Raw genomic sequence first — 19,180 nt, 5'->3', positions numbered from 1 at the left:
ACCCTCCTGCTTGGTGTGAAATAAGATATCCTGTGTGGTATGAGTGTTTAGTTCAGTCCATTGTCTCACCGTGCGTACGGTCTTATTATTCATTTCACAAAGAAACTTGCGAGGAATATGTACATTGGGGAACAAATGCTGAACCTTAACCAGTGCTATCTGTCTGACTGCTTATAATTTCATGATAAGTGGCAGGGGTGATGCATTAATTAAATCTAAACTGGTGGAATAATCAGAGATAATTTCATCGACTTGCTGTTTCCATTCACCTGCCACATTCAATTTACATTCACCTGCCACATTCAATTTATGACCCAGATAAGTATATGTCTCATGACGTGAATATACTCTCAGTGGCTTGTTATTAATTGTAAACATGGGAATGGTGTCTGATTTAGCCTGATACGAGCTGTTTCCCCCACTCCGCCTGTTATAAAAAACTGCACATTTTTTATCTTTGACCTCTAATCCAGACCACTCCAAGAAGGTGTTAATGACATCCTCCTGCCTGAAGGCTATTACTATATCATCTGCATACCCCTGAACGGGGTTAGGGGAAATACAATTTTGGGGAGCAAAGCCACTTTAACCATTGGTTGATAGCGAGTACAACGTTTACTGCACTCCATGGACAGTCTGTCTCTATACCAACTTAGAGTGGGATTGGGTTTGCCACAAATCACCTGCAGGTATGAAGCATACATCCCTAACAATGTCAATAAAAACCTGGGGTAGATGTATTTCCTCAAGGGCTTCCACCATGACATTATGTGCTAGAGTTCCAAATGCATCACGAAAATCCAGAAAAACAAAAAAAATATTTACTGGACACATGTTTGAAATCATCAATACCTGTTTTGAGACAAAACACATGTTCATTCATGCCTTGCCTGTTAATGTAGGCCTTTTGCTTAGGAGAAAGGATGTTTTCATCTACTAGCCAAGGCAAAACACGGGAAAGAATGCATCTCATAAGCACCTTGTAGAGTGAAATGTCTCTCCAGGTTGATGGTTAGTCTGGGATAATGTCCTTTTTTGGGATTCTGTGAACAAGGGCACCCTTCCAAGAGTCAGGCACTCTTTTATTCTCCAAGCAGGTGTTAAAGATGGATGGTAAAATACCTGGCTGCATGGTTTTGAGAGACTCATAAGTTACGCCGTCCATGCACTTGATTTATGCCAGAGAGCGAGCAGCACAGTCTCTACCTCAGCCTGTGTCAAATGCGCGGTGTCCGGGAGACAGGCTGGCTCCGTATGGGGTGCAGCATTGTGCCATGGAGGTGGTGGGAGGGGTTCATCAATAGACGTCTCCCCCCGGCACTTTTGCTGATAATATACAGATCCAGCTCTTAAAAATGTAACCTCTACTGCAAGGGCGCAGTATCGTTAACGCCTCGTTAACAGCACTGCCAGGTTAATGGTGCATGATTACCTCAGTAGCAGAGCAGAGCAGAGCTCAGAGTCCTAAGAACTGCATCTGTAACTGCACTTAATCACAGTTACTGGGGCACGGAGGGGGGTTGGGATATTCACTGTTGTTCAAAACAATCTCCATGGCTTTCGAACGTTTGCATTGCCAGAGGTAGGACAGCTTGTTTCGACTCACCTTCCTCCTCCGTTGGCCGCCTCCCCTTGATGTTATTGACGGCTGCACTGTCTCCCAGAGGAACTGCAATTGCGATTCAATCCAGGCCGTGGCCAGTGCTGGTGTTGGTGCCTCTGGGCAAGGCCAGATTAAGACTTCAGAGGCCCCTGGGCCAGATTCTTGTGGAGGCCCCCCCACACACACGTGCACGCACGCACAGTGGCGTTTTTATATGTCACTTTAAAAAATATATAGAATACCGTAATTCCTCTAATAGTAACCCCGGCTTGTATTTGTTTCAACTGTAGTGGATACCAGGCTTGTATTAGGAGGAGGCATGTATAAGAGAGAGGCCTATATTTCTATTTTTCGTATCTTTTATTTTTTTTACTGAATGAATGAATGAATGAATTAATGAATGAATGAATGAATGAATGAATGAATGAATGAATGAATGAATGAATGAATGAATGAATGAATGAATGAATGAATGAATGAAAACTTTATTTAACAGATTGCAGAATGGGTACAATACAGTACGGCTCAATACACACAATTGTTAAGGCAGGGGATGCAGACCTGAGAAAGACGTTTATCTTGTTTACATCAGGGTCCCCCATTTTCAATTCATATAGACATTTATGACATACACAACATACATGACATTTATGGCATAGGGACATATAGGTATTTAGTACTAGTACTAGTGTGTAGTGTGGAGGCCCCTAGTCGCGTAATTTCTAAACCTAGCCGCATTTCTGGCAAGACGCTCTCTGATTGGCCGATGCCTGTTTCTACACTGGTTAAGCTTAGGCACTCTTTCGAAGTTGGTTAAGGTTAGAGTTTGTCTTAGAGCATGACGGGCTGACGGCAAGTTCTTTCGACGGTTAAGCTTAGGCACTCTTTCGAAGTTGGTTAAGGTTAGAGTTTGTCTTAGAGCATGGCGATAGAACGGCAGGTAGTTTGCAGGCTGTTTGACGAGGAAATGGGCAAAGACACAGCTCGTCACGCGAATTGGCAGACATGTCAGTGGCCAATCAGAGAGCGTCAGTCAGTGCCAATCATTCAGTGTCACAGTATGACATCGATCTCCAAAATAAGAATAAAAATTAAATGTGGGGCCTCTAGTGACGAGGGGCCTCCAAAAATGTTTAAAAAAAAAGTAAAAAAAAAAAAAAAAAAATGGGGCCTCTAGTGACGAGGGGCCTCCAAAAGAAAAGAAAATAAAAGTAAAAAAAATTATAATAATAATTTGGGGCCTCTAGTGACGAGGGGCCTCCAAAAGGCCTCGAGTGACGAGCGGCCTCCAAAAAAATAAAAAATAAAAGTTAAAAAAAAATAAAAAAAAATGTTGGGCCTCTTGTGACGAGGGGCCTCCAAAAGGCCTCTAGTGACGAGTGGCCTCAAAAAAAAAAAAAAAAAAAAAAAAAAAAATTTAAATTTTTTTTTGGAGGCCCCTCATCACTCGAGGCCCACGGGCCGCGGCCCGGTCGGCCCGGTCGTTAATCCGGCCCTGCCTCTGGGAATGGTTCTTTCACCGGGAACTTTTTCAGAACCCGAACGACATATTTCCGGAGAGGGAAGCCAAGCGAGTGTCTACAGTGATATACCGTTGTAAATATTCCATTTCTGAAAAATATTCCATTTTGAATCCAAGCTTTTCCTGAAAGCTCTCTTACAGGGCGGCGCCTCCACACCCAGGAGGTGGTTCAGCGTTGGGTCGTAGGGAATCATCCGTTGTTGTTGGAAAACTCTCCCACTTTGGAGTGCTCGTTTGTAGGCACTTCTGATCGCCGAAACCACACACACTCTTTCTCACACACACACACACACACACACACACACACACACACACACACACACACACACACACACACACACACACACACACACACACACACACACACACACACACACACACACACACACACACACACACACACACACACACTTACATACACACTCTTTCTCTCTCACACACACACACTCTCAGTCCTCCCACCTATGAACAGCTGGCTGTTGAGCTGCAGATGGAAGTGTCCGTCAGCGGGCGCCTCCTGTGAGGCGGCAGGGAGCTCGTCGATGCGCAGCGACGCCTCCTTGACGTTCCGCTCGGCTCGCACCCGGTGCCACCTGTCGTCGTTCAGCGGGGCGCTGGACTCCACGCGCACCTCCAACGGACCGTTCCCCACGTCCAGGGACAAGACCACCGCGGTGGAGGCTGGAGATATAGGAGGAGAGAGATTTAGAGTGTGATGAGAAGTGATAGAGAGAACGTGAGGGATGAAAGGAGGAGGAAAAGAAGAGGGATGATTTAGACGAGCGAGTGACTGTCATGCCGGCTGAGCGTGTTTGACGTTTCTCCCGCTAAATAATAACTGGCTGATTAACACGTTGAAATAATTATGTCCCCTGACGAGAGACAGTGTGACATCTTCTCACCCCCGCTGTGAGAAAGAGAAAGTGTGAGAACTGTCACTGCTCACACAGCCACCTCTACGTATGTTATACTACTTAACATTTGCATATTTAGATTTCCTTTTAATGGCCGTCACACGGGTAATTGGCTGATTGAAATCTTTGAAGAGTGAGAGTTGAAAATGTAAATCAGTGGAAGCTGATTGTAGGAACCCGTCTCTAGTTTTATTCATCGGGTCACCTTGCCTATAGTATTCTGCTTGCTGTTGCAGGGGCCCAGAGGGCAAAACCCATTCCTCAAATATTCCCAGATAATGGAAAAATGCTCGTAAACCTTCATGTTCGTTCTCCGTCTACGTTTTGCGATAAAGGAAAAGGCGATGCGAGGGTGAAAGGTGCTGTAATGTAGCTATGTTTGGGTGTAAAGCGTTGTAATGTAGTTATGTTTGGGTGAAAGGCGTTGTAATGTAGCTATGTTTGGGTGAAAGGCATTATAATGTAGCTATGTTTGGGTGTAAAGCGTTGTAATGTAGCTATGTTTGGGTGTAAATCATTGTAATGTAGCTATGTTTGGGTGTAAATCGTTGTAATGTAGCTATGTTTGGGTGAAAGGCATTGTAATGTAGCTATGTGTGGGTGTAAAGTGTTGTAATGTAGCTATGTTTGGGTGTAAAGCGTTGTAATATAGCTATGTTTGGGTGTAAAGTGTTGTAATGTAGCTATGTTTGGGTGTAAAGCGTTGTAATGTAGCTATGTTTGGGTGTAAAGCATTGTAATGTAGCTATGTTTGGGTGAAAGGTGTTGTAATGTAGCTATGTTTGGGTGTAAAGTATTGTAATGTAGCTATGTTTGGGTGAACGGTGTGGTAATGTAGCTATGTTTGGGTGTAAAGTGTTGTAATGTAGCTATGTTTGGGTGTAAAGTGTTGTAATGTAGCTATGTTTGGGTGTAACACATTGTAATGTAGCTATGTTTGGGTGTAAAGCGTTGTAATGTAGCTATGTTTGGGTGTAAAGTGTTGTAATGTAGCTATGTTTGTGTGTACAGCATTGTAATGTAGCTATGTTTGGGTGTAAAGCATTGTAATGTAGCTATGTTTCGGTGTAAAGCATTGTAATATAGCTATGTTTGGGTGTAAAGTGTTGTAATGTAGCTATGTTTGGGTGTAAAGCATTGTAATGTAGCTATGTTTGGGTGTAAAGCGTTGTAATGTAGCTATGTTTGGGTGAAATGTGTTGTAATGTAGCTATGTTTGGGTGTAAAGTGTTGTAATGTAGCTATGTTTGGGTGTAAAGTGTTGTAATGTAGCTATGTTTGGGTGTAAAGCGTTGTAATGTAGCTATGTTTGGGTGACAGGCATTGTAATGTAGCTATGTTTGGGTGTAAAGTGTTGTAATGTAGCTATGTTTGGGTGAAAGGTTTTGTAATGTAGCTATGTTTGGGTGTAAAGCGTTGTAATGTAGCTATGTTTGGGTGTAAAGCATTGTAATGTAGCTATGTTTGGGTGAAAGGTGTTGTAATGTAGCTATGTTTGGGTGTAAAGTGTTGTAATGTAGCTATGTTTGGGTGTAAAGTGTTGTAATGTAGCTATGTTTGGGTGTAAAGCGTTGTAATGTAGCTATGTTTGGGTGTAAAGCGTTGTAATGTAGCTATGTTTGGGTGTAAATCGTTGTAATGTAGCTATGTTTGGGTGAAAGGCATTGTAATGTAGCTATGTTTGGGTGTAAAGTGTTGTAATGTAGCTATGTTTGGGTGTAAAGCGTTGTAATATAGCTATGTTTGGGTGTAAAGTGTTGTAATGTAGCTATGTTTGGGTGTAAAGCGTTGTAATGTAGCTATGTTTGGGTGTAAAGCATTGTAATGTAGCTATGTTTGGGTGAAAGGTGTTGTAATGTAGCTATGTTTGGGTGTAAAGCGATGTAATGTAGCTATGTTTGGGTGTAAAGTATTGTAATGTAGCTATGTTTGGGTGAAAGGTGTTGTAATGTAGCTATGTTTGGGTGTAAAGTGTTGTAATGTAGCTATGTTTGGGTGTAAAGTGTTGTAATGTAGCTATGTTTGGGTGTAACCCATTGTAATGTAGCTATGTTTGGGTGTAAAGCGTTGTAATGTAGCTATGTTTGGGTGTAAAGCGTTGTAATGTAGCTATGTTTGTGTGTACAGCATTGTAATGTAGCTATGTTTGGGTGTAAAGCATTGTAATGTAGCTATGTTTGGGTGTAAAGCATTGTAATGTAGCTATGTTTGGGTGTAAAGCGTTGTAATGTAGCTATGTTTGGGTGAAATGTGTTGTAATGTAGCTATGTTTGGGTGTAAAGTGTTGTAATGTAGCTATGTTTGGGTGTAAAGTGTTGTAATGTAGCTATGTTTGGGTGTAAAGCGTTGTAATGTAGCTATGTTTGGGTGACAGGCATTGTAATGTAGCTATGTTTGGGTGTAAAGTGTTGTAATGTAGCTATGTTTGGGTGAAAGGTTTTGTAATGTAGCTATGTTTGGGTGTAAAGCGTTGTAATGTAGCTATGTTTGGGTGTAAAGCATTGTAATGTAGCTATGTTTGGGTGAAAGGTGTTGTAATGTAGCTATGTTTGGGTGTAAAGTGTTGTAATGTAGCTATGTTTGGGTGTAAAGTGTTGTAATGTAGCTATGTTTGGGTGTAAAGCGTTGTAATGTAGCTATGTTTGGGTGTAAAGCGTTGTAATGTAGCTATGTTTGGGTGTAAATCGTTGTAATGTAGCTATGTTTGGGTGAAAGGCATTGTAATGTAGCTATGTTTGGGTGTAAAGTGTTGTAATGTAGCTATGTTTGGGTGTAAAGCGTTGTAATATAGCTATGTTTGGGTGAAAGGTGTTGTAATGTAGCTATGTTTGGGTGTAAAGTGTTGTAATGTAGCTATGTTTGGGTGTAAAGTGTTGTAATGTAGCTATGTTTGGGTGTAAAGCGTTGTAATGTAGCTATGTTTGGGTGTAAAGCGTTGTAATGTAGCTATGTTTGGGTGTAAATCGTTGTAATGTAGCTATGTTTGGGTGAAAGGCATTGTAATGTAGCTATGTTTGGGTGTAAAGTGTTGTAATGTAGCTATGTTTGGGTGTAAAGCGTTGTAATATAGCTATGTTTGGGTGTAAAGTGTTGTAATGTAGCTATGTTTGGGTGTAAAGCGTTGTAATGTAGCTATGTTTGGGTGTAAAGCATTGTAATGTAGCTATGTTTGGGTGAAAGGTGTTGTAATGTAGCTATGTTTGGGTGTAAAGCGATGTAATGTAGCTATGTTTGGGTGTAAAGTATTGTAATGTAGCTATGTTTGGGTGAAAGGTGTTGTAATGTAGCTATGTTTGGGTGTAAAGTGTTGTAATGTAGCTATGTTTGGGTGTAAAGTGTTGTAATGTAGCTATGTTTGGGTGTAACCCATTGTAATGTAGCTATGTTTGGGTGTAAAGCGTTGTAATGTAGCTATGTTTGGGTGTAAAGCGTTGTAATGTAGCTATGTTTGTGTGTACAGCATTGTAATGTAGCTATGTTTGGGTGTAAAGCATTGTAATGTAGCTATGTGTGGGTGTAAAACGTTGTAATGTAGCTATGTTTGGGTGTAAAGCGTTGTAATGTAGCTATGTTTGGGTGTAAAGCGTTGTAATATAGCTATGTTTGGGTGTAAAGCATTGTAATGTAGCTATGTTTGGGTGTAAAGTGTTGTAATGTAGCTATGTTTGGGTGTAAAGCATTGTAATGTAGCTATGTTTGGGTGACAGGCGGTGTAATGTAGCTATGTTTGGGTGTAAAGCATTGTAATATAGTTATGTTTGGGTGAAATGAGTTGTAATGTAGCTATGTTTGGGTGAAAGGCGTTGTAATGTAGCTATGTTTGGGTGTAAAGCATTGTAATGTAGCTATGTTTGGGTGTAAAGTGTTGTAATGTAGCTATGTTTGGGTGTAAAGCGTTGTAATGTAGCTATGTTTGGGTGACAGGCGGTGTAATGTAGCTATGTTTGGGTGTAAAGCGTTGTAATATAGTTATGTTTGGGTGAAATTAGTTGTAATGTAGCTATGTTTGGGTGAAAGGCGTTGTAATGTAGCTATGTTTGGGTGTAAAGCGTTGTAATGTAGCTATATTTGGGTGTAAAGCGTTGTAATGTAGCTATGTTTGGGTGTAAAGCATTGAAATGTAGCTATGTTTGTGTGTAAAGCATTGTAATGTAGCTATGTTGGGTGTAAAGCGTTGTAATTTAGCTATGTTTGGGTGTAAAGCGTTGTAATGCAGCTATGTTTGGGTGTAAAGCGTTGTAATGTAGCTATGTTTGGGTGTAAAGCGTTGTAATGTAGCTATGTTTGTGTGTACAGCATTGTAATGTAGCTATGTTTGGGTGTAAAGCATTGTAATGTAGCTATGTGTGGGTGTAAAATGTTGTAATGTAGCTATGTTTGGGTGTAAAGCGTTGTAATGTAGCTATGTTTGGGTGTAAAGCGTTGTAATATAGCTATGTTTGGGTGTAAAGCATTGTAATGTAACTATGTTTGGGTGTAAAGTGTTGTAATGTAGCTATGTTTGGGTGTAAAGCGTTGTAATGTAGCTATGTTTGGGTGACAGGCGGTGTAATGTAGCTATGTTTGGGTGTAAAGCGTTGTAATATAGTTATGTTTGGGTGAAATGAGTTGTAATGTAGCTATGTTTGGGTGAAAGGCGTTGTAATGTAGCTATGTTTGGGTGTAAAGCATTGTAATGTAGCTATGTTTGGGTGTAAAGTGTTGTAATGTAGCTATGTTTGGGTGTAAAGCGTTGTAATGTAGCTATGTTTGGGTGACAGGCGGTGTAATGTAGCTATGTTTGGGTGTAAAGCGTTGTAATATAGTTATGTTTGGGTGAAATGAGTTGTAATGTAGCTATGTTTGGGTGAAAGGCGTTGTAATGTAGCTATGTTTGGGTGTAAAGCGTTGTAATGTAGCTATATTTGGGTGTAAAGCGTTGTAATGTAGCTATGTTTGGGTGTAAAGCATTGAAATGTAGCTATGTTTGTGTGTAAAGCATTGTAATGTAGCTATGTTGGGTGTAAAGCGTTGTAATTTAGCTATGTTTGGGTGTAAAGCGTTGTAATGCAGCTATGTTTGGGTGTAAAGCGTTGTAATGTAGCTATGTTTGGGTGTAAAGCGTTGTAATATAGCTATGTTTGGGTGTAAAGCATTGTAATGTAGCTATGTTTGGGTGTAAAGCGTTGCAATGTAGCTATGTTTGGGTGTAAAGCGTTGTAATGTAGCTATGTTTGGGTGAAAGGCATTGTAATGTAGCTATGTTTGGGTGTAAAGTGTTGTAATGTAGCTATGTTTGGGTGTAAAACATGGTAATGTATCTATGTTTTGGTGTAAAGCATTGTAATGTAGCTATGTTTGGGTGTAAAGTATTGTAATGTAGCTATGTTTGGGTGTAAAGTGTTGTAATGTAGCTATGTTTGGGTGTAAATCATTGTAATGTAGCTATGTTTAGGTGTAAAGCGTTGTAATGTAGCTATGTTTGGGTGAAATGCATTGTAATGTAGCTATGTTTGGGTGTAAAGCGTTGTAATGTAGCTATATGTTTGGGTGTAAAGCGTTGTAATGTAGCTACAGTATGTTTGGGCGAAAGGCATTGTAATGCAGCTATGTTTGGGTGTAAAGCATTGTAATGTAGCTATGTTTGGGTGAAAGGCGTTGTAATGTAGCTATGTTTGGGTGTAAATGTTTTAGCTGCGATTGAACCATCAACACAATATTTAGAAGATCCTAATTATTACTAGAGAGGCTTTAAGAAATCTAGGAAAGTGTCCACCCTAAAAGCACTTCTGTCGTCAAAAGACGTATTTTAATGTTCCTTCCTCACAAATTATGACTAGGTCCAATGATAGATCTAAACAGCCATAGCCAGTCGTAAAAAAACAGCTACAATTATACAAAGCAATTTGGACAATGATCACTGTGGTGCCAATTTCATTCCGGGGTGAAATCGACCCTACTTCTGCACGGTAACTAACAACAGACCTGGGGAGTGAGGTTCCACTGTGACTTTCTCCCTTTGCAACTGCCCAGTGATTGTTGTTCACAATTTGTAAGTCGCTTTGGATAAAAGTGTCAGATAAATTACTAAATATATATATTATATAAGGTGCCTGAAAACTCCTATGGTAAAGACCATAGGCAAAAATGTGGCCAGAACCAAGCGGGTCTTAGAACCATGGCGTGACCCAGGTCTATAGGAACCAGGCGGGTTCTTAGAACCATGGCGTGACCCAGGTCTATAGGAACCAGGCGGGTTCTTAGAACCATGGCGTGACTCCCCCGGGTCTATAGACTTCGCACATGTGTTGTCATCTTTCTGCCCAAATAAGGGAGGGTGGTTCCCCCATGATGAGGAGATGAATGCGTTATTAAACTAGCTTTGTCTGTGGCCCACACAGGCTCTTTACCCCCAGAGGTCATATATAGATGTATCTCTCTGATAAGGCAGGGGATTTTGAAGTCCAAGTGGTAATTTAGAAAAAGGAAAAATCTATAGCCAATGACTAGCTAAGTATTGGAGTGCAGACCCTGACACCACCTGCTTCAGTGCATTCTCCTAGTGGGAGTATAACAAAGTTGCAACAAAAATAGGCTAGTTAACAAAACATATAATCTTCCTGTAAAATGTCACTTTACCTCTCACTCTACATGTATTGGTAAATGGGAAATTACTGGTAAATGGGAAAGGAAAATACAGTTAATTTAAATTAAATATTTCAACACAGTAACGTCGACCTGAATTGATTGATTGATTGAAAATTGTATTAACAGATTGCAGAATGGGTACAATACAGTACAGCTCAATACACACAATTGTTAAGGGGATGCAGACCAGAGAAAGACTTTCGTCTTGTTTACATCAGGGTCCCCCATTTTCAATTTATCTTAATATGACATACATGACATACAGATAGACAGTACTGCTACATCTAGACATTTATGACATACCAGATTTACAAATACAGTACTGTTTGTGATACAAAAATAGTCTAAAAAAGAGAGTATATACATTTGACGAAGAAACTGTACATTGGAGGAGGTTGGGTAGGTGGGGGTAGGGGGGGGTAGGTTGGGTAGGTTGGGTGGGGGGGAAACTGTACATTGGAGGTGGTTGGGTGGGGGGGGTGGGTAGGCAGGGTGGGTAACTGTACATTGGAGGGGGTTGGGTTAGGACATTTACTGTACATTGGAGGGGGTAGGGTTAGGACATTTACAGGGGCCAGTTTCGAATTGCAGTCTCCCGTAGGTGCTCTTTGAGAGTGGTTTTGAAAGTGGGTAGTGATTCACATTCATTTACAGCTGTGGGTAGGGCGTTCCACATTGATGTGGCATAATTGTGAAACGTGTTTAGTCCCTTGTTTGAGCCGAATCTGGGTTTAACATGATTTGTGGAGCTCCCTCTGGTGTTGTGGTCATGGTATTCACTGACCTTTGGTAAGTATTTTGACATGTACATGGGTACCTTAGTCGTGTTGTGTATCTTGTAGACCAGGCTTATTGCAAGTTGCTGTACTCTGTCGTCTACTCTAAGCCATCATAGGTTGTTAAAGTGGGCAGGGGTGAGGTGGGTTCTTGGAGTAAGGTCAAGCAGTAGTCTGACCAGTTTGTTTTGTCATGTTTGTAATTTTGATTTTAGCGCCTTTGAGGTGCTTTGGTACCATGAGGTGCAATCATTTCATACAACTATTTCCATCGCATATCGTTTCAGTTTGTCAGCTTGATGTTAGCTTAGTATTTTACATAGCCAGCATGCCTTCCGTCGCTAACAGTTAGACTTCGGTTTCAACCTAACTGCAACCATCAACTCCTCACTCAACTCGGGGGTGGTCCCCACCTCCCTAACACAAGCCAGAGTCACGCCCCTTATAAAAAAAACATCCCTGAACCCTATCGTCATAGGCAACTACCGTCCTGTCTCTCTTATCTCCTTCCTTTCTAAAACACTTGAACGTGCTGTATCCCACCAACTTACTGCTTATCTCTTACAGAATGACCTCCTAGACCCTAATCAGTCAGGCTTCAGGACTGGTCACTCCACAGAGACAGCCCTCATTGTGGTCACAGAGGCACTTCACTTAGCAAAAGCGAAAGGCCTCTCCTCTGTCCTGATTCTCCTAGATCTATCTGCAGCCTTCGACACAGTCAACCACCAGATCCTCCTCGCGGCCCTCGCAGGAATGGGAGTGGCTGGCTCTGCGCTGACATGGCTGTCATCATACCTCAATGACCGCTCCTACCAAGTGTCATGGAGAGGGACCCTGTCGGCCACCCGCCCCCTGCGGACGAGTGTCCCCCAGGGCTCGGTTTTAGGACGCCTTCTCTTCTCCCTCTACACTAAATCACTGGGTAACATTATCACGTCTCATGGCTTCTCCTACCATTGTTATGCCGACGATACTCAACTCTTCCTCTCCTTCCCTCCCTCAGATATCCACGTCTCTGAGCGGATCTCGGCCTGTCTGTCCGACATCTCCGCCTGGATGACGACCAACCACCTCAAACTGAACCTAAGCAAAACAGAATTGCTCCACCTGCCGGCCAAATCCTCCCCCCTGACCGACCTTTCCATCACAGTCGAGAATGCAGCTGTGACCGCGTCCCCGACCGCCAAGAACCTTGGTGTTGTCCTCGACGACCAGTTGAACTTCTCTGCTCAGATCGCAGCGACAACCAGAACCTGCCGATTCCTCCTGAGCAACGTCAGAAGGATCCGCCCCTTCCTGACAAAAGAAGCCACCCAACTCCTTGTCCAATCAACAGTCATCTCCCGCCTCGACTACTGCAACGCACTGCTCGCTGGCCTCCCGACCACTGCCACTAAGCCTCTTCAACTCATTCAGAACGCAGCGGCCCGCCTGATCTCAAACCTACCGAAGTCGGCCCATGTCACCCCACTTCTTAGGGACCTGCACTGGCTCCCCATTGCTGCACGAATCCGCTTCAAGACCCTCGACCTAGCATACCGTGCGGCAAAGGGAACCGCTCCCGCCTACCTCCGGTCAATGGTCTCTAACTACACACCCTCAAGACCCCTACGCTCTGCATCTTATGGCCACCTCAGACCTACTCCTATCCAAGCTCCGGGAGGGTCATCAGTCGCCTATTCTCAGTCCTTGCCCCACAATGGTGGAATGAACTACCCACCCCAGTTAGGACAGCCGAAACACGTCCAATATTTCGCCGTCGACTAAAGAGGCACTTCTTCAACCATTATCTGAAAAAAATAAAAATAAAAAATCTAACCCTAACTAACCGTACTGTCATGCACTTGTCCTAATAAACTAACCTACACTGTAGCACTCAACACTTTGATGAACATTGTTGCTCAGCTGATAGAGTTGTGCCCTTCCTGATGGCTTGTCGTACAGAACTTGTAAGTCGCTTTGGATAAAAGCATCAGCTAAATGACTAAATGTAAATGTAAAACCTGGACGTAGAATAGGAAGCAGTTGTCATAATGACCAGCTGCATTGATACAGTGCGATCTAAACAGCAGTTGTCATAACGACCACCTGCATTTATACAGAGCGATCTAAACAGCAGTTGTCATAACGACCAGATGCATTTATACAGAGCGATCTAAACAGCAGTTGTCATAACAACCAGATGCAGTGATACAGAGCGATCTAAACAGCAGTTGTCATAACGATCAGATGCAGTGATACAGAGCGATCTAAACAGCAGTTGTCATAACGACCAGATGCAGTGATACAGAGCGATCTAAAGAGGAGTTGTCATAATGACCAGATGCAGTGATACAGAGCTATCTAAACAGCAGTTGTCATAACGACCAGATGCAGTGATACAGAGCGATCTAAACAGCAGACTGGAACAACGACACTGCTGTGATTTTCCTGAGGACAAGAGAGTTGCCTCTGTCCCTGGTTAGATGATGTGTTTTTGTTTGTTTGTTTGTGTGTTTGTTTGTTTGTTTGTTTGTTTGTTTGTTTGTTTGTTTGTTTGTTTGTTTGTTTGTTTGTTTGTTTGTTTGTTTGTTTGTTTGTTTGTTTGTTAGTTAGTTAGTTAGTTAGTTAGTTAGTTAGTTAGTTAGTTAGTTTGTTTGTTTGTGTGTGTGTGTGTGTGTGTGTGTGCATGTGTGTGTGGTACAGTACGAGAGAGACATCAGGGTGCACTTTAAATTAGTTCAGTCCAATGTTGCCCATATTCTTAACTTCTTAAGATTCTTCACCTAAGAGAACCGTAATGTATAAAGCTGCTGCATACTGGAATTGTATACCTGTGAAGATAAAGATGATCAGCAACAAATTTACTTTTAAGAAAAAGTTGACGGATGCTGTTATGGATGGTGAAATACAGTTGAGTTACTGATTTATTTAGTTAGTATTGTTAGTTTAGTTAGTTAGTTTAGTTAGTAGCCTATTGTATTTATGGTTGGAGCCTTTGTGTGTTTTTTTTTGTGAGATTTTGAAGATGTTGAGAATGGGCTAAGGTGTTTCTTATGTGTTTATTGTTTTTTTTGTACTGTAATTGTCATAATCTGAACTATCGGGACACAGGCAATCCTCTGCCGCCCTCCGGCGGTCTGTTCGCGGTACTACAGGCAACCTCCCTGTGGTTACCTATTGTCTGGAGCCTGTTGACTGTAATTTCTAATGTACTCCCTATGTATCTGTTATCGGTTCTGTGTGCTCCCCAGTATGTTCATACTGTATGTCCTAGTCTAGCCCTGTGTGTATTCATATTCATATGTTCCTGTCTAGTCCTGTATTCCCAGTGTTGTATCGATTTCCTGTGTTCTAGCCTGTCAGCCCCCAGCTGTTTCTTAAACATAAAGAAAACAAGAGAGATCATAGTGGATTTCAGAAGATCAAGGCCTGACCACTCCCCTCTGCTCATCAACAACGAGGTAGTGGAGAGGGTCACTGAGTTCAAGTTCCTGGGTCTCAGTGTGAGTGAGACCCTGTCCTGGAGCACCAACACCGCCTCAGTGATCGGGAAAGCTCAGCAACGCCTATACTACCTAAGGAAGCTGAAACAGGCTGGCCTGCCACGAAATCTCCTTGTCAACTTTTATCATTGTGCGGTTGAGAGTGTGCTGACCTACGGTGTGTCTGTGTGGTTCTCCAGCTGCACAAAGGCAGAGCAAGAGGCTCTACAGAGGCAAATAAGGCCCCTAATGGTACCGCAGCAATGGCTAGTTTAGCCCCTGTATCCAATATAGCTCTGGCAGCTACCCCCACAGCTCCTCCTGCTAGCTTAGGCCTGAACGCTAACACAGCCCAGGCTACTAGCACAGTCGCTAGCGTAGGTCCCGTAGCTAGTACAGCTAGCACCTTAGCCCCTCCTGCTGGAGTAACTCCTACAGCTAGCTCCTTAGCCCTTCCTGCTAGTGTAGCATCTACAGCTAGCACCCTAGCCCTTCCTGCTAGTGTAGCATCTACAGCTAGCACCATAGCCCTCTCTGCTAGTATAGCGTCCCCTACTGGTCCCGTAGCCCCCCTCTGGGACAGGTTTCATGAGGCACATTCCCTTTTACAAGATTCATGGGCAATTATTCTCCGGCCTGCAGTCTGGAGGAGCGAAAGAGCGCTTATCGCCTGGTGTTTTTCATGATGAAGTGGAGTCCTGGAAGAGCATGCAAACTCCGGTTACTGGCCGGGAACATGTTTAGGGGTGCTCTTCCAGGACGCCAACTCCCCAGCCGACTGCCAAGCTGCTAACCCTGTCAGGCCCTTTGCAGATAGCAAGGCCTCTACTACTAGCTTAGCCCCCGCCGCCAGTGTAGCCTCGGTAGCTACCGCCTCAGTCCCGTCCACTAGAGCATCAGCTGCTAGTCCCTCAGTCCGGTCCGCTAGCATGGCCTCCTCTGCTGGTGAAGCCTCTACTGCCAGCATGGCCTTAGTTGTTAGCATAGCTACTGCTAGCACCTTAGCCCCATCTTCTAGTGTAGCTCGTACTGCTAGCAAGTCTCTGAGAGCTAGTAAGTCTAGGAAGGCTAGCATAGCCTCACCTGCCAGAGTACCTACTGCTAACACCTCAGCTCTGCCTGCTAGCCCCACTGTGTGTGTAGCTCATTCAGCTAGCTTGTCTCCCACTGCTAGGACTGCCCCTTCAACTAGCAAGGTCAGTTTCCCTGGAGCCGCCCCGTCGGCTAACCCCATGGTTCCTACAGCTAGCCCCACTGTGTGTGTAGCTCATTCAGCTAGCTTGTCTCCCACTGCTAGGACTGCCCCTTCAGCTAGCAAGGTCAGTTTCCCACTGCTACTGTAGGACTGCCCCTTCAGCTAGCAAGGTCAGTTTACCTGGAGCCGCCCCGTCGGCTAACCCCATGGTCTCAACAGCTAGTACAGCCCTGTCTGCTAGCTTAGCCCCTGCAGCTAACCAGGCTTACACAGCTAGTACAGCCCTGTCTGCTAGCTTAGCCCCTGCATCTAACCAGGCTTCCACAGATAGTCCAGCCCCGTCTGCTAGCTTAGCCCCTGCAGCTAATCAGGCCTCAACAGCTAGTACAACCCCGTCTGCTAGCTTAGCCCCTGCAGCTAATCAGGCCTCAACAGCTAGTACTGCCCCGTCAGCTAGCTCGTTCCCTATGGCCCCTGTTCCTCTTCCGGCTCCCGCGGAGACCCCGATGTCTAGTCCGGGTCGTGCTCGTGCTCCTGTCCCCGGGGAGTCGCCTGCCTCCGGCTTCTCGCCTGGTCCCATCTCAATGTCCGGCCCGGCCTCCACGCCCGGCCCTTCCTCGTCGTCTGATCCGGCTCCCACGTCGGGTCTCGTCTCTACGTCCGGTCCGGCCTCCACGCCCGGGCCTTCCTTCTGATCTGGTCCCGGCCCCTCGTCTGGTCCCCGCTCCTCGTCTGGTCCCGGCTCCTCGTCTGGTCCCGGCTCCTCGTCTGGTCCCGGCTACTCGTCTGGTCCCGGCTCATCGTCTGGTCCAGGCTCTTCGTCTGGTCCCGGCTCCTCGTCTGGTCCCGGCTCCTCGTCTGGTCCCGGCTCCTCGTCTGGTCCCGGCTCCTCGTCTGGCCCAGCCCTGTGCCATGGTCTACGCCGTGGTCTGCGCCGTGGTTAATGCCGAGGTCTGCACCGAGGTCTACCCCGGGAGGGATCCCCGTCCGGGGTCCTACGCCCGGTCCCGAGATCTGCACCTGGAGTGTCCCCCGTCCGGGGTCCTACTCCGGGGTCGTCGCCTTCGCCCCTCTTCTCCGGGCCCCCTGGTTAGATCCTGAGGTCTGCACCTGGAATGGCCCCCGTCCGGGGTCCTGCTCCAGGGTTGTCGCCTTCGCCCCTCTTCTCCGGGCCCCCTGGTTCGATCCCGAGTTCTGCACCTGGAGTGGGCCCCGTCCGGGGTCCTGCTCTGGAGTTGTCGCCCTCGCCCCTTTGTTCCGGGCCCCCTCACCGGTCCTCTGTCCCCGTCTCCAGCCCCCCTCACCGGGCCTCTGTCCCCATCTCCAGCCCCCCTCACCGGTCCTCTGTCCCTGTCTCCAGCCCCCCTCTCCGGGCCTCTGTCCCTGTCTCCAGCCCCCCTCTCCAGGCCTCTGTCCCCCTCTCCAGTGCCTCTGGTCCCGTGCCCCGTGCGCCCTTCTCCGGGCTCCCCTCTGGTCCTGTTCCTCGGCTCCCCTGCTACTGTGCCCCTCCTGGGTTCTTTTCTCCGCCCCCCGGCTTCAGTTTTCCGTTTTCCGGGGGGGGGGGGGGGGGGGGCAATCCTCTGCCGCCCTCCGGCGGTCTGTTCGCGGTACTACAGGCAACCTCCCTGTGGTTACCTATTGTCTGGAGCCTGTTGACTGTAATTTCTAATGTACTCCCTATGTATCTGTTATCGGTTCTGTGTGCTCCCCAATATGTTCATATGTCCTAGTCTAGCCCTGTGTGTATTCATATTCATATGTTCCTGTCTAGTCCTGTATTCCCAGTGTTGTATCGATTTCCTGTGTCCTAGCCTGTCAGCCCCCAGCTGTTTCTTGTCAAGAATTAGTGTCTGTATATATTCGTGCCGCACCCTGTCTACCAGTGTCGCACCATTGTTTTGTTTCCTGTTCCAGTACCTTTCCGTGCTGTGATCTGTTTTCCCTGTATCCTGTCGTATCCCTGCTATTCCTGCCGTTCGCGGAATAGCCCTTTATCTCTTGTTTCCCTTTGAGTCTGTTCCCGCTTCCTAGCACCGTTTTCCAGCCATGCTGTGTATTGTTTCTCGTTTGTTTTCTAGCTGCCTCAGTTTAGTGTCGTGTACCTTTGTTCGTGCCTTGTTTACTACTGCTCAGTAAAGCCTTTCATTATACTTTACTCCGTCGACTCTGCCTCCTCTCTCTGGTTCATAACCATTGTCCAGCATTTGGGTTCTCTCACCTCCCCTCGCCACAAACCCTAACAGTAATGTTGTAGGTTGTGTGTTAGGACCCCAGGAAGAATAGTCTTTCACCCATGGGTGTAGACTAATGGGGATCCATAAATGAACAAATAACAAATAAAATAATTCCACTCACACAGCTAGGTTCAATCCGCATTAACTTTCACTTACAGCTGAGTTCAATCCGGATGAAGTCTTTGATGCCCAGGTTTTCCAGGAACACACCGGAGGAGGCCGTGGTTTTAAACAGGAAGGAGATGTCTGCACTCAGCTCTCCATGAAAGGTGGGGAAGTGGAGATATGAGGTCTCCTTGTCGAAAGACGCAGCGTTCCATAAGTTCTCTGGGAAGCAAATGAGAAGTCGCTATGATGGTCTCTTAATGAATATGGTTTAGCAAACAAATAAAGCTCACTGTTGAGTTAATTCACGTATAATTACGTTGACACATTAATTCATTGATTCATTGATTGCAGATATCTCGTTTCTGACAGCCAACGCTTGAGCGGCAATAACGAGATATCTTGTTTTTCGTTCCTTTTTCCTTTTTTTGATTATTATTATTCTAAACACTCGCGCGGGCATTTGTGAGTGTGCCTGGGACCTCTGGCTATTTTTAGCGTGGTATAGAGCACAAACAAAGGTATGTAGAAATAAACAGTTTTGTCCTTGTTAGAGTATAAATAGTGCCTGTCAAATGAGCCATACTATTGTCTCCATAGCTATAATATAGAATATACGATGGGTCTGAAAACATCGTGAAAATGGTCAATAGCACTGGCGCCAGGGAGTAAAGATGGAAAAACAGCATGGCAGTCAATAAGCTAATGCTGAGTCTTTATTTATTAATGTGCTGAGG

General features: G+C 44.9%; 1 protein-coding gene across 1 annotated transcript in view; it reads right to left on the bottom strand.

The window, feature by feature from the left end:
• The window catches only part of cntnap3 (contactin associated protein family member 3), a gene marked incomplete at both ends in the record, with an annotated part of 430,462 nt that overhangs the window by 121,536 nt on the left and 289,746 nt on the right, over positions 1 to 19,180 (bottom strand). The window contains 2 exons of the mRNA XM_084312145.1: positions 3,588 to 3,806; positions 18,495 to 18,665. Of these exons, the coding sequence (XP_084168271.1) occupies positions 3,588 to 3,806; positions 18,495 to 18,665 (390 nt within the window). The remainder of the gene's footprint in view (positions 1 to 3,587; positions 3,807 to 18,494; positions 18,666 to 19,180) is intronic.

The sequence above is a fragment of the Notolepis coatsorum genome (assembly GCF_963971535.1).
Source record: "Notolepis coatsorum genome assembly, chromosome: 4".
NCBI lineage: Eukaryota > Metazoa > Chordata > Actinopteri > Aulopiformes > Paralepididae > Notolepis > Notolepis coatsorum.
The sequence above is the reverse complement of the archived record's forward strand: the minus strand, read 5'-3'. Positions and strand labels throughout refer to the sequence as shown.